General features: G+C 38.8%; 1 protein-coding gene across 2 annotated transcripts in view; it reads left to right on the forward strand.

Moving 5' to 3' along the window:
• The first annotated feature begins 7,693 nt into the window (after positions 1-7,693).
• Positions 7,694-16,169, forward strand: part of igsf21a (immunoglobin superfamily, member 21a) — a 194,803-nt gene continuing 186,327 nt past the window's right edge. Inside the window, exons 1-2 of one of the 2 annotated variants that reach the window (XM_085407246.1) lie at positions 7,694-7,815; positions 7,905-8,098. In XM_085407246.1, coding sequence (XP_085263372.1) covers positions 7,960-8,098 — 139 coding nt within the window. In that variant the 5' untranslated portion in view covers positions 7,694-7,815; positions 7,905-7,959. Of the gene's footprint in view, positions 8,099-16,169 lie in introns of both variants that reach the window. The other variant, XM_085407247.1, reaches the window with a different exon arrangement.

Here is a 16,169-nt window from a genome sequence, read left to right on the forward strand (position 1 = left end):
ATTTATTTTAACACAACTGGTGAGCTGGTCGTAGCCGGTCTGCTTTGTTAAGACATTATTTCAAATATGCATGCTTCGACATAGATGTGCTATGACATCTGAAAACATGGGAAGTCTTGTTTTGATTTTTTTTTTCATATGACTATGCAGTTAATGTTTAAATATATTTTAGAGATAACTTGTTTTTTTATGTTTTCAAAAGACTTAACCCTACAATTAGAAGATATTGACTTAATACCATGTGAAGTAATGTAAATTTGCTTTCTCAGTATTGAATTTCTTCCCATGTTTTCACTAGGGCGTGAAGCACAGTAATCAAAAAGGACTGACTTCTGGTTTTGGTAATGGTCAGAAAAGCAATATTGATGATGATACTCTGCCTTCGCTACTACTTTGCACTGGCGAGACTGTCACATTTTGCTAATGGAAGTCTAAAAGCTTCCTCAGATGTGATTGTCTTATTAAAAATTCTTCACATAAGACTCTAAACATGAACGTCATTTGGACTGAGTAATGGAGATAATTAAAATCAATCTTGGTGTACCTAAGTAATTAAACTGGTCAAAACTGCAAGATGGTTAATAGCTGACTGGTCATTTACTTTGATGACAAGTTTACATTCAGGTCAAGGTTTCAGAAGATGAAAGGCAATTCCATTACTACACATTTGGATAGTAATTTAGCCTAATTAATGATTTAAGAAATACATACAGACTATTGAAAGAGATGGCATCATTAAGCTGTGCTATCTGATGTTCCTCTAGGCTCTGTCCTCCCTCCAAAAACCTAATGACTAAGACACCCTTTGAGAGAGTTTATCATAGATGAGCAAGTCCGTGGCCTTGAAATTAAGCTGTCAGGGCCTTTGCACACAAAACTCAAAATCAGCCACTGGACATTGCTGGATTGTGAGTGTGCTTTACTCTTGTCTATTTTGTTGGTGTAACCAATAATATCATATATTGACACCATTGACTGCATAGCCAGTCAGAAAGTTGAGCAGGCAGTCAGAGAAAGCATGCATCTAAAACTTCATGTAACTTTAAAGGTATAATATACTGTATTTGGCAATTCAGAAGAGATCCTGTCACACCACAATTGTCTTTCCTTTCCTTTCTTGTATTTTCTGGTTCCTTTTGGCAGCTTAATGCTTAAAAGCTAGGCAGTCTTTTCTACTATCAGTCCTCAGATGAATTCCCACATGACTGCACCACTACTGTTTGCAGGTGTCTGACAGAAAACAAACACAAAGGTCGCATCACTGGTTTGTGAAACCACCTTGCACAATTGATTCATGTCATCTTGTTAGATGGTCCTAGTGACAGACCTGTTTAAACCTTTTGTGAGGTTTCATACAACCAACTTAATGCTATATGAAAAGGTGGAAGCAAGTGAGGCAGGCTTGTTTTTAGCTCTTAGATATGTATTGAGCAACATACCTTGAAATCAATGCCATAGTTTCTACTCATAAGAAGGCAATGCCAAAATCACGGCGTCACCTTAGTTTCTGTCTGACGCTGTTTTCTGTGTTCCCTCTGTCTGTGTCTAGCTGTTTTTTTTTCTATGTTACTTGTTTTTCCCTTTCTTAGTTAATGTTAGTTAATCCTTGTGTTATTTAAATGGTCAGTTCCTCATTTTCTTTTCATTATTTGTACTTTTATCTGTATGTTATTCTTTTCCCCACTCAAATTGTTTTCAGGTTAGGTTTGCCAATGTGTTACTATGCTTTTCCCTGGCATGGATGCACACACACCCACATACATACAAATATATATATATATATATATATATATGTGTGTGTGTGTGTGTGTGTGTGTGTGTGTGTGTGTGTGTGTGTATAGTCAAAATTACACCAAAATTCAAAATAACTAATTATTTGAATTTTTTTTTCTTTTCTTTTAAACAGTATATTTTGAGGGCATTTAGAGGTGGTGTGGGTGATTTGGCAACAAAATGGTGAAGAGGGTGCAGCTAAACTATTGCAGTGTCCAATATCTGAAACACTAACTGAATTTTTGGACAGCCAGACTGTAAATGCAGCTATGCTACGCTATGCTATTCTTCGTTGGCCTGTTTTGTCTGTAGGACAAATTGGACAAAGATAACGGAATAAAGATAAGGCATTTATTTTTTCCCTGACAATTTTTTACAATTTTTTCTTCTTTCATCAGCACTCAAATAAGCCAAACAGAAAGGTCATTCTCCTCCAAGGTCAATGCCACTGCCCTATCCTGCAATTTTAATGAAAAATATCAAGATCTGCACTACAATTTAATGTGTCCTTTCTTTTCCCATCCACACCTCTCCAACTTTTCTGAAATTTGACTGAGTAGTTCTTATGCAATCTTTTTTTTTTTTTTTTTTTTTTTGTGTCCCGTTTGGATCTTTAGCCATCAGAATTGTTGTCTTAAGGCCAAGAAAGATGCTAAGCAGATTTATTTTACCAAGTGGATCATCATGGCCTTGCCATATTGGTCCATTTGATTGACCTTTATTATAATTATGAATTTATTTTATTTTCGGTTGCTACAAACGGGACAGACATGACTGGGGGATAGGACAGAAAGAGAGAATGAAAGAAAGAGAGGGAGAAAAAGAAAAACAGAGGGGAGAAGAGACGGTGAGAAAGGGGGGAAGAAAGAAAGAAAAACAAACAAAACACCTGGATCACCTGTATGGAGAAAAAAAAACAGAAGAGAAAGCAAACAAAAAAAGAGCAACATAATAAATACAGCACCATCACAATAAACTAGCTAGCAGTAGATAACAGTAGATACTAAATATTAAACGCTATTGTGCAGCACGCAAGATAGACAGCGCACAATGTGCTTTGAGGCAGCAGCCAAGAAAGGTGTAGTCCGCGTCTGTGAACACCCGTGTGTACACCTGTGTGCATACCTGTGTGGATCAGCATGCTTGCATTCCAAAGGTTTCTCCATGTAACGATCTGCTAGGGAGTGTGGGGAGCCATAGCCCCGTCCCCCAGGGCATGAAGTAGGTATGGAGGAGATCCAGGCCCCAGACATCCAGAGGCCCCAGAGTACGAGGACCCGAGGAGGACCACCAAAAGGGGGGGGAACTGTGCCACCCTCCTGGGAAGAGCTGAGTAGAGCCCCAAAGGAGAGGTCACCCCGCAGCTACAGAGCAGAGGCCAGAGGGGGTTGCAGTGGCATGCCCGCGGGCTCTGCTGGCAGCCAGCTGTGCCAGAGAGGACCAAGCTTCAGGCCCAGAGGCCAGAGGCCTGAGGGCACCCCACCCCACGGAAGGGGCCCAGCCGGGCCACAGGCGCCAGGCCCCGCCAATCGCCCACCAGGAGTGAGCCGGTACATACATGAGTGCCCAGCCCCAGTCGACAAGAACCACCAACACACCAACGTCTGAGGGCATCAGCCACCGGCAGGGAGTGTGGTGAGGGGAGATAGGCCTCCGTACTTTGGAGGGCCTGAGATGTACCCAGAGAGGTTGAGTCTAAGACCCAACCTGACATATAGACACAGACGAACAGGCGCACGCGAACACAAACGTGCATTCCCACCCCCATATACACAACCAAATACTCGGCACTCACCCAGCGTGTAGACAGACACAAATAGACACTGCACAGACAATCACACTCCCCAAACATACTCTATAAATCAAATCAAATCAAATCACTTTTTATTGTCACATCACATGTGCAGGCACACTGGCACAGCACATGCGAGTGAAATTCTTGTGTGCTCAGGTCCAGGTCCAGGTACCTCCGCCCCCAGAGGGGCAAGCTGCACCTAAACCCAGGAGATGTAACCCTTCTCTCTGGGGTGGAGGCAAGTGGACCACCTCCTTATCTGCAGTAGCAGGGAGGCCCCGCATCCCAGACCCCAATCTGACGGCCAGCACCTCCCAGCCCCCCAGCAATGCAATCTTTCTGTAAAGATGATAATCACATACATCCAGTTGAGCTTAGTTGGAAAATTAAAGAGGTGACAGGAAAACAAGCACATTTACTTAATGAGTCACCACCCTGAATCACTCAGAAAGAGTACTTGATTCAACAGGACTGGACAGATTTTCCCCCCACTTGGAAAATTGGCAATACTGAGGAGGGGGAATTCAAATTCCCCACTGTTGTCCTAAAACAAGAGTAGATTTCCCAGATATTGCATCAGCTGGATACATACATATTTGCACTTAAAGGGGCTTCTCATGGTGTCAGCTACACCCCCCCCCCCCCCCCCAACCCCCCAAAACCATATGTTGAGCCCTAGATTTGTATGAGTTTGGAGGTATGTGTGTCAGTGTGTCATATGACTGTGGATTGTATAGGTGGGGTTGTCTGTATGCATGTGTCTGCGGTTATATATATATATATGTGTGTGTGTGTGTGTGTGTGTGTGCGTGCGTGCGTGCGTGCATGTCCCCACAGAACCTACATTATGTATTAGTTGTAGTTAAATAAAAAAAATAAGTTAGTACTGAACAGCATTATATTGAAAATATGTGTGTGATTATAGCTGTTTAGAATTTTCTTCTCTGGACATGTGCAGAGAAAGGAGTGGAAGGATGAGGAGAATGAATCTAATCCATCCATCCATTCGCTTCCGCTTATCCTTTTCAGGGTCGCGGGGGGCGCTGGAGCCTATCCCAGCTGTCATAGGGTACACCCTGGACAGGTCGCCAGTCTGTCGCAGGGCCAACACACAGGGACAGACAACCATTCGCACTCACATTCACTCGCACATTCACACCTAGTGACAATTTGGATTATCCAATTAACCTATCCCCACAAGTCTTTGGACGGTGGGAGGAAGCCGGAGTACCCGGAGGGAACCCACGCAAACACGGGGAGAACATGCAAACTCCACACAGAAAGACCCCGGCCTGATGGTGGGATTGAACTCAGGACCTTCTTGCTGTGCGGCAACAGTGCTAACCACCGTGCCACCGTGCTGCCTAAATCTAATCCCTTGTGTGAAAATTATAAATATGTTATACTATAGGCCAATTGAACAGTGTCACTCAAAACTGAATATTATTTCTTTAATTTATTGGAATTAACAGATTTAAACTCTAATAATGTGTATTCAATAAGCAGCTGCTGACTGTTTGACACACCCTTTGGCAGTCAACAGACAGAATTGTTAATGTTTAATTTGGGGTGAGCAAGTCCTAAACGATAACTGGAAAGGCAAGAGGATTCAGGACAATCGTCATTAATGAAGTCAAGTCTATCTGTGTCGGGTTTCCTCTTCCTCTCAATTTCTCAGATCCCAAATAAAAGACTAAAGACCAGTTTAAGAGTCAATGACTGAACAAAGCATGTGGACAGAATTTGGACTCTTGAAACCCTACATACAGAGAGTAAAGACCCCTCTTTGTATGTAGGGTTAGATGCCATATGGACAGCAACACGTTCAGCTCTGTTACCCCAATAAATTGTTGTTGACACTGCCCTCTAGAGATGTGTGATAGTGCATTTGTGCTGCAGACCTTAACCAAGAAACCCTCCAGCCTCCTCTCTATCCTACGAGCAGTGAGGGGTAGCACTGTGGGACGGTGCCTAGCTCTTCATTTGCATGTTCATAGGTGTTTGAATATACTGGTGCAGTGTCTGCTGTAACAGGCATGTTAACATCAGTGAAGTTAAATAAAAGAGTCAATTAACGTTTTTTTGTTTTTTTAAAAAAACATTTTAACCACTAGGATTATTATGAAGTCAAATTGATAAAAATGAGACCACCACATATCTCAAAAACTACAAACTCAGCACTGCATTGATTGTATTACTAGTCTCCAGCCATACACCCACCACATTTATAGCAGATCAGAGATGTAAGGACAGGTGAAGAACAGACCTAATCAACCAGTCACATGAGAGCAGCTCAGTGCATTTAAGCATGTAGACATGGTCAAGATGAACTGCTAAAGTTCAAACCAAGCACCAGAATGGGGAAGAAAGATAATCTAAGTAACTTTAAATGTGCTAAGGTTGTTGGATATTCTGAATGTTTGTGAAACTGCTGATATACTGGAATTTTCACACAGAGTCTCCAGATTTTAGTCCAATAGAGAAACTTGGAGATGTGGTGCAACAGGAGATTTCCATGGCTGATGTCGAGCTGACAAATCTGCAGTCACCACGTGATGCTATCATTTCAATGTGGACCATAACAAAACAAAATTGAATCTATGCCACAAGGAATTAAGGTCGTTCTGAAGGCAGGACAGAGTCAAACCCAGTACTAGCAAGGTGTATCTAATAAAGTGGCCATTGAGTGTACATGCATAAGTTAGTATTCCTACCTAGTGCTTTGTAGGTTGTAATAATAAAAGTGTATCTACCACTAAGCCTATGCCTTCTAGAACACACCTTTACTGGGGTTCCTGCATTGGTAAAGGTCTTACTGTTTCACTGCTGCACAGATCAATAAAAATATATTGTCTTGATATATTGAGTCGGCTTTGCAGAAAATGGGAAACCAATGACTTTATTCAACTGCATTCATATTTTTTTGAAGAATGGATCTGCCATGATGGTGGCTGTCTTCCCTAATAACTTGTTGCCTGCACTTTGAATGAAAACCCAGAGGACCATTTCACAAAAGGTTGTATTGTCAGAAACATCCTTTCGGAGTAAAACCATGGTTTAAAATGGAGCACTGTAACAAAAAATAATTTCCCCCAGGGATCAATAAAGTATTCTGATTCTGATTCTGAAACAGAAAACCAAAACTGACCATGCTAAGGTGATGCTGACAAGAATGGCACAGCCTGAGGCACTCGTCAAACTTTTCCAAATCTTGGAGTATGTACTTGCAGTGAACTCACTCTTGAGCATGTCTAATGATTTTTGGAAATGATCAAAATCTTAGAAAATACCAGATTCTTCAGTCTTCATCTTATTTTCAAAATTAGCCGTAAAACTGATCCAGCTCTATGACAGGAAGGAAATGCTAATCAAGGTATCATTATTATAGTTTGTACCATACCAAAGCATGCAGTTTTGGTAAAAGCGATATGCTTTTTGATGTCGGTAATGTCAAAGTATTAAAAAAAAAAATAGCACAGGAACTGCTGCTTGCATGACAGATGTTCCCTAATGATACAAATGATTGCAGACAATTTGAGAGAGAACGGCAACTTTTACCAGTCAGGCCAGTTCAATAAAACAGGCACTTATTAAACTCAAATACATCTTTGTGGATTTGCTCCAGCAAAATACTCTTAATATGTACACTTATTATCTTCTCCAGTAAGTGGGATTTTGAGCACTAATCGTGAGCACCCACATAGTAAGAGTGTATGACAATAACAAGATTTAATACATCATGTAATGGTCCTTTCACTTGATTAACGGTTTACTTTTTGATGCATAACACTGGGTAGAAAAGAAACATGTTTTCCTGATAATTAACTCATCAACTAGATGACTAGGAAGTGCATTTATACGTAACCTATGCATATTCTTGTACGCTATATACTATACGGAGCACAAGGATCTCTACAAATGTTTTTTTTTTATAAAAAGAAAAATCCAACGGAAGTAAATCGGCTTAATGGGCAGAATTAGAGGGGTCTGAATCCAGGGTAGGATTAAGGAAAATTGTGTGAAATAAAAGAGCGAGTGATCAGGAATGACTGTGCGTCTGTCTGGAGGGGGAGGGCGGGAGGAGAGAGAGAGAGAGAGAGAGAGAGAGAGAGAGAGAGAGAGACATTTTCATCCAAACCGCTCCGTTTTTTCCACAGCCTATCTCTTCTGCGCGGCTAAGCGCAGCTCCCTATTGTTTAAACTGTGAGGGGGGGAAAAACATTCCGCTTGTTCTATAAGCGCACCCAGTGAGTCATTTTTTTTTTTGATGTGATGCTCGTTTATGACTGCTCTGAATGCTGCATTCATTTTCAACTTCTCCGAATTCTCCACTTAGACTTGAGCTGCATCATGAATAGTTTGGGGGCACCTTTGAATCGCATACCTCTGGAATGGTGGGGATTACACAGCCGAAACCTGGAGGGCATGTAAACGCAGATGGAGTTTGGGATTTATTGCAAAATAAGGGAAAGATGACCGTCTTCTCATTGTACTTGCTTTTGTGCGCAGATCTACTGGATTTAGCCGTCGGTAAGTGTGACCCTTTCATGCCATTTTCACGCAGTGGGAACCTCTCACAGCTTTCCGATCTATGCGTGGGGTCTAACAATATCCGAACTGTCAGTGAGTTGAGGCATTCGTTATGTGACAGCGAATCAGGACTACTAACTGACCATTAACAGGACAGCCGGGTGGAGGCGATCGGTACCATTCTCGCCACATGCCAACTTTCACCCTACTGACTAACCAAGTCGTGGAAGAGTGAAACCAACGAATAATGGTCGGATTCAGTTCAGGCTGCAAGATGTGCGGTGTGCGTGTCTATGTACTAAATGGAAACGGAAGAAGAACGGTAGCAGTAGGCCTAGTTATGTAGTTAGTCTTAATTCATCTGCATCGACTATCACGACCAGCTTGCATGACAGCACCTACTTCTGAGTACCGCACAAGTATAGCTCCAATGCTGAAGCGCACTCCAAGGCGTTTGTTGATCGTGGGTTTTGCACACCAGATAGCGCCTGAGCTCAACAGATATTAAAGTTGATGCGCTGAAAAACATTGAAGTGCGTCTTTTAATGCAGATTTCCGCCTTCAGCGCGGTCTGCACGGCACAGCGGTGGCATCATTGTCGCGTGTTTTTATCCTCCGTTGATGTGTTTCGATGTTGGGGGATGAGAACACAGCACTGATGATATTTTACGCGAATCCTGAATGTTAACCAATATATATAAGCTATGTTTTACAGAATGCTAAAGCTGTGAGCAATAGGATTGTCTTTTTAGGGCAGAGAGTGGAGTGGTGATGGGACTAGGATGTTGCACTGGAATTTAGGAAAAACACATTCAAATATGTGCTGCAGATAAGAATCTGCCCTGACATTTAAACATGTCCCTTTATTGTTTTGATATTGCTTGTCACACCTATGGACCCAGTGGCATTTGTCAAAGGCTTTTTTGCCTTCTGCATGGATATTTATCATGGAGAGCTTGCACTAAAAAACAGAACTATAAGCACTCTTTTTTTTCCTTACTGAAGAAGCAAAGTATAACCCTGCTCATTCGGCTGGAGTTATAGGCTCAGAGTCAGTGCTAGCACGGTGGTGTTTGAAGGGCTTCAGAGGAGAGTTCACCCTTGGCTACAACATCACAGCAGCAGCATGCTGTACAAACCAAGATGTTAACCTTTCTTGCATAGCTGAGGATTTTGTTATTTTAAAGTGTTCTGACCTTTGCAGACGTATAGGAAATCATTATGAGCCATTTGGGCTTAACATATTCTTAGATGTTTAAAAGCCTCAGGTGTTTGCTCAGATGAGGGTGAACTGCACAAAGGTTCTGCGCTGCAAGTAGGGTACTTCAGGAATGGAATCATACTTATTTGAAATGGGTTTTTCTTTTGGGGTTTTATTATATCGCTTAGGAGAAATGTTACATGAAGGTGTTAATATTGTTAACCGTGTCAACAGCAAAAGGCAGAATTTAATTTTAATAAATAGCAAGAATATGGTTGTACACTGTAAAAAGAATAACCCTATTCAAATAAAAAAAAATGATGTCCGGTTGTCACATCCAAAATATTTGGCTTTATAGAATCCAAATTGAGTCACTTGATATGACCTGATACTTTTATGTTGATATAAACAATATTACTAGACTTGACTGAAACTTTAAATTTTGCATTGATCCAAATTGATTTTTTTACATAGAACCATATTTTAATTATTGAACCAAGCTAATATATTGAAATTTAACCAACCTAATGTATTCACATTCGAACCAAATTAACATGAACTAATATGTTTGTATTGAAGCCAGGTAATTGATTTACATATATTCAAACTATATTTTTTACATTTCATTTTATTTCAGTTCAAAAATGCTCTGCATTTCCTATAAAAAACAAGACAGTTGGCCAACCAATTATTTCAAAATTATTTATTGTTCCAAACCATTTTAACTATAATCAATAGAGAGGATTAGTAATATACAGATTTAGTGCTACGGCAGAAATGATTAGAGAAATGTTTGTTTTATAAAACCTGCAATCTTTTGAAAACCAGTATAAAACCTGCAACCTGTCTAAAACTGGCATAAAACCATTATAAAAACTCTTTTTAAACCAATTTGCAAGTACTCAAAAATGTTTATATGTGCACTGTGCCTGTACAATGTAAAAAAAATAAAATAAATCTACACATGTATCAATGAAATCAACTTAAATCTCCCTTTCAAATGGGTGTTCTTATAAATTTTGAATGTAGAATACCACTGCAGGCCAACCAAGCAAAATAACCAAGCACACATGCACATGCATGTGCACATACACATACACATGCATGCAAACACACTACTGTGCAGTGTTAAGTTCACAATTAAGTTTGCGAATCTTAGAGGTCATCTTGTTAAAGTCAAGCTCCATCATAATCTTTTGAAGAGCCTCAAAGGTGAACCTGAATCCTCGTGGATATTCCATATTAAGAGCATAACAGAGTCCAAAGACCATTGCCACTCCAGCTGCCACAGAAGGCAACTCATTCAGGACTTCCACACCATCAATGATTATCCCGATGTCTCGAGGCTGATGTAGGAGGCTTGAGTTGTCCCTGAAGACGAAGAGTGCCATGGTGGTACTCTGCAGCTCTTCCTCAGCTTCATCTTTCTGGGATATCTTGAGGTAAAATATGGAACAAAATGTACAAGTGAAGAACTGAAGTCTGGCACACCTGATAAATCTTTGACCATAATAAACTACTATTTTGATAGTTGTTTGGTCACAGACTATTAGAACAATTATTTGCCTAATCAGATTGTGAATTGCATAATCATTAAATTAAATCAATAGTGGAACATTTTCATAAATGTTCCACAAAGCCCAAGAAAAAAAAAAGAAAACAATACAGAACCCTAAGATATTAACTTGATGAGTTGATTAATCGTTGCTGTCCTACATTAATCACTGCATTTAATAGCAGAGTTGTCAAATTTACATCAAGAGACTGCATCTCATGTAGAGACAGAACAGATATGGACATACCATGTATTCTTTTATCAAGTCCTCAACACATCAGCAAGGTGAATGAGAGGATAATGAGGGAGAGTCTAGATTATTATGAAATGTTTAAAAAGGATGTGCAGTGTAAATGCAAAATGATACCTGTTCAGATTAAATGAAAATGTATGCTTCAGCCATGGAATGGATGGAGCGATCTGTGGTTCTGAAAGCATACAGAAAAAAAAGAATAATGTTACTTCTCTATAAAACACATTACATAGAAAAACCAAGAAATACGTAACATGACATACCAAACAGTCTACAGACCAGCCATTAGCGACTAAGTTTGGCATAGGGTCAATTTTTTGCTGTTAAAATTACAATTTCTTCAGAAAATGCACATTTTTCCGAGCCGCGCCTGAAAGTCAATTGAAGGAATTAGTCTTATGTCACTGATCTTATATGCTGGCGTGTTATTTCTGTCTCTAAATCATGCACATTAATAATTATCTTTTGCGCTCAGTGTACACACACATAACACACAGATATTTATATGAAGAGAGACAAACGTGCGCGCACAAACACAAGCTTGTGTCTAGAAACCGCGAGCTCACCAGAAAAATTCAAACGAAGCGGAGCACGGAGTTATACTATGAATGTTATGAACTATGAACTTATGCTAGCTAGCTGTATCCACCACCGATGCATCGTGGTAACGCTAGCTAGTTAGTATACTGGTAAAAAACGGCTTTTTGCCTAACTTGCATTCCCGACTGTGATGGTCGGTTTCTGGTAACCAGTTCTAACATTGCGCAGGATAGCTAGCTAGCTTATAGCTAGCAGCTACAATCATGCAAAAATTAGGGGTGGCTGTCGACCCAGCTTAAATGGGGTTATTTTCTGCAATTTTGGCAATACAAATTATAAAAGCTTTTGTAACACACTTGGCTTTACTTACGTTTATTTTCAGATGAAATTAATCAAAGATGTGACACGATGTTTCCAGCAGCCATGCAGAATAAAAATGGGTCCCGGTCTATTTCTGGTGGGCGTGTTCAAGTGCAAATCACTTTGACTCAAATTAAAGATATTATCTGTTCAACATGAAAAGAAATATATGTTTTGAGAGAAATCAAAAACTTTGCGTTGTGTCCTTTGTACAGATATTTAGTTTCATCCAAATCAAAAGTGGTATTTTAAAATGCAAAAAGAAAGGGTTTCACAATCAAATCAATGATTTTATTCTGTTTTGAATGGCACTTATTAGATTGAATGAATGACTGCATGTTAGACTTTTTTCAGTGTACTGACTTATGGTCATGCTGGTTTTCTGGTTTTTATTTGTATTGTTGAAACTAAATTGATTGACACTGACACACACACACGCTTACACACACACACACACACACACACACACACACACACACACACACACACACACACACACACACCTCTCTCTGTCTTTCTCTATTTATATAAATTTTTCACTGATATTTAGTCAAAAAGTGCTGTAAAACAAAGTCAGTTAATAGTATTTCAAAACAAAGTTAAAATGTAGAATTAAGTTAAACAAGAATAAAATAAAATAGACAGTGAAAAAATCAGACAATAAGAATCTCAATAGAAAGCCTGGTTAAACAAAAAACACACAAACAAACAAAACAAAATGTTTTTTCTATTCTAAGTGCTTTTTTTTTTAAAGATGACAGAGAGACAACTAAACAAGGTTGGAATGGGAAGCAAAGTGTAATTGTCACAGATTGAAAGGCTCTGTCCTCTCCAATCTTCTGTCTCATATGACTAACAAATAAAAACAGTATTGGTCATTTAGTCCATGCACCACTCCTGTCTGTTACACGTGTTTCAGAGTCTGCTACAGTTCTACTACACCTAGCTTGCACCTACAAGCTAACCTTAGTAAAATTTAATAGTTCAAGCATTTGTTTTTTTGTTTGTTTGTTTTTAACCATGTTGCAAATTCACGGTATGAAGAGCAGGCTACATAGTCTATGTCTGGATTCTTATTTTTGAAGAGTTACTTTGTAATGCATATTTTATGCCGCCATAGAGCTACAGAATAGAGTGCACTGTGTGAAGTGTGATATCCCAGCATACATTGTTTTATCACATATGCTGCTGTATTGCATAACACATTTTTCCTTGTGTTATGAACTATGGCCTTAAAGCAAGGCTACCCTGGCTGTCAAGGCTAACAAACAACAATTAGACTATTGTCAATAGCTAATAATAGTTTGCTGCTACCATCCCAAGGATTGTTTTTTTTTTTTAAAGTCAGATATAAAACTTTGCTAAGCAAAGAGAACCAATTACTTTATGTATAAAAAAAGTACCTTTTCAACCTCAGAACTTTATAAGATGCTACCTGCCTTGATCTATACCCTCTCCAATGAGAAAGGATTTTCAATAGTATCTTGAAATCTGTCCAGAAAATCATTAGCATATTCCTTGAAATGGGAATTTGCCCCGAGGTGTTCAAAACCACTGTTGTGAAATTTCTGTTGAAGAAGCCAAATCTAGACTTTGGAATCCTAAATGATTACAGGCCGATGCCAAAAATTCTATTACTGAGAAATATATTATAAAAACCTATTTCTAGCAGATTTCTACATTAGAAAGAAAAAAAGTTCAATCAGGTTTCAGAGCTAATTGTAGCACAGTGACTGCACTCATAAAGACTTTCAGTAACCTGAGGCATAGTGCTAGAAAGGGCTTGGTTAAGGTTCTCTTAGATTTAAGTGCAACATTTGACACAGGGGATGTGTGTGCATTTGTCTGACTGAACAAACTTTTCTGCTCAGCCACTTCACTACAAGGTTACAATCTGTGCATGTGTCCTCAAAGTGGACTAGAAAAACTGTATAATAAGATAACCTATGCCTCTGCGGTGTCTACAGCTGTCCATATGTGTGTCTGCAAGAGAGTATAATCCTAGCCTTAAGCTCCCTCATTGACTGCCTGTCAGCAATAAATAAATGGATGAGTAATAACTTTCTGAAACTAAATGAGTACAGGAGAGAAATTCTATAAGTAGGCCCAAAAGCCAAAACGATGCAATATCTCAAAAAACTATTTTAGACTCTGTCCTAGGTTTTTCGCCCTGTATAAGTAAAATATGTGGTATTTGTACAGCTGCGAAAAATGATCAAAGTGTGTGCATTCCAGACTAAGCAAGATATTGAAATTCAAAATCATGCTTTCATCAATGAAATGAATTTTTGACTAGTCTTTCTTAAAAGTCCACTGAAAAAAAAGTAACTCATTGAGGATTCTATGGTTAGACTTTAAATGATTAAAAAAAAGAAAGAAGAGTGAACCCGTATTCTACTCTTCCCAACATTGTAAAACCAGCCTACCTCAAAGATGCATGATGTCCTTTTACAAGCTAGTAGATCCCGTAGCTTTCAAGCTACCCAAAATCCAACAAAATAAGACTGGAGACATAATTTTTCATTTATGTCTGGAAACTGTGGCATTGCCTCTCCAAAGATATAAGAGAGCTGGGCTCTGCTTTAATCCTTAAAAACACTTAAACTATACTACTCTTGGATCCAGTTAAAGTATCCAAGAGATACTTCTTTCTTTACGATTTTTTCTTCTTTAATATAATTCACATTTACTGTTTCTATTAGTGTTTATTTTATTACTTATTCTGTTAATTTGTTTAGATATTTCCTTCTTATTAGTCTTGAGGCACTTTTCATGGACAAAAAATGATTTGTTGATTATGTTGAATGAATGGCATCTTCTGTACCGAGAAAACGTTTGCATCAAGAAAAATGTACTTCTCACAGGCCACATTTCCAATGATTCCAATAATACTCGCAGAATCTACTCCACTTCATAAGCAGCAGAAATCTTCTTCCCTTTCTTCAAAGTTGAGGTTGTAGCAAAACTAAAAGCTGCCTCAGTGGTTTACTGTAGCAACAAAATAATTCCCCCTGCCTGTTGTGGGGCTGCTGTGCCAAGTTTGGAGGTATCCTTGATCAAATTTGAAGTACAGCTGTTGTCATTCCTGTCCTTTTCATCTACAAAAGCCTTCAAAATGATGAAAATACTTTCACCACAGAAAAAATTCTACTACTCTACTGTTTTTGTTTGTTTGTTTGTTTGTTTTTTTCCTAAGCTACCTAGATGTAATCAGACTTTGAGTAAGTTACACTTCATGGAGTAGATAGAACGGATTACACTGGGAATTTCCTATTTTGTTTTGTGACAGCTAAAGAAACAGCAAAGAGAGGCAACATTTTAACAGTAACATGTTGCTTTTTTTAAAAAAGTAATTTAAAAATTAGTTTGCTTGAATTGCAGACCTAGCATGTTAGGTAAGTCATTATAATAAAAATCTGGCAGTCTCATAAATAATATAAATCTGTTTGTTTCTTGTTAACATGTAACTAAAATCGTACTCGTTAGAGTACTAAGTATAACAAAGCTAAAGCATGTCAGTGAGTTTCATTTTGAGGTGTTAACATCACTGCTCTTAGCGCTAGCATGTTTGCTTGCTTGTGTCCTTCAACTCCAAAGTGTTGCCAAAAAGCTGTTTTATTTTTCTGGTCTTGGTGGTACTGACTTTTTCATCTTTCTAAAACCTGAGCAAGAAGCAATCATGGTGCAGAAGAGTGAGTGAATTACTGACAGGAAGTCTGGCTCTTAGTGTATGTATCTACATGTTTTTCTGTTGTGTCTCATGTAGTAAAGGTACAAAAATGTTCCCAATTCTTTGTTTTATTTTCAGTGGAAAAACACAACATTAAAGAACCAGGTGTTAGCCAGTTTGTTATAACATTGTTAAACTATATAACTACAGGGTTTAACCATTCAGAAACCTGATAGTCGAGACCAGCTGTTTCTGAGATGAACATTGGTCAACTTTTGTGTGTGTATTTTATTCATTTATTTATTTTGCCCTTAAGCTAATGACCTCACCTATGACACCATCTAAAAATGAAAGAACTTTCAAATAGGTTGGTACAACATGGTATTACTGTCTGTATTACAATGCCATTTAGGAAAGAACAAAATACTTCACAGAGCCTCAGAAATTTCATTCAGAGATTAAGAACTAGAGATAACAGTGTTCAAAACTGAA

The sequence above is a fragment of the Rhamphochromis longiceps genome, linkage group LG5 (assembly GCF_057381845.1).
Source record: "Rhamphochromis longiceps isolate RC_006_pf linkage group LG5, R_longiceps_female_GT1.1, whole genome shotgun sequence".
NCBI classification, from domain to species: domain Eukaryota; kingdom Metazoa; phylum Chordata; class Actinopteri; order Cichliformes; family Cichlidae; genus Rhamphochromis; species Rhamphochromis longiceps.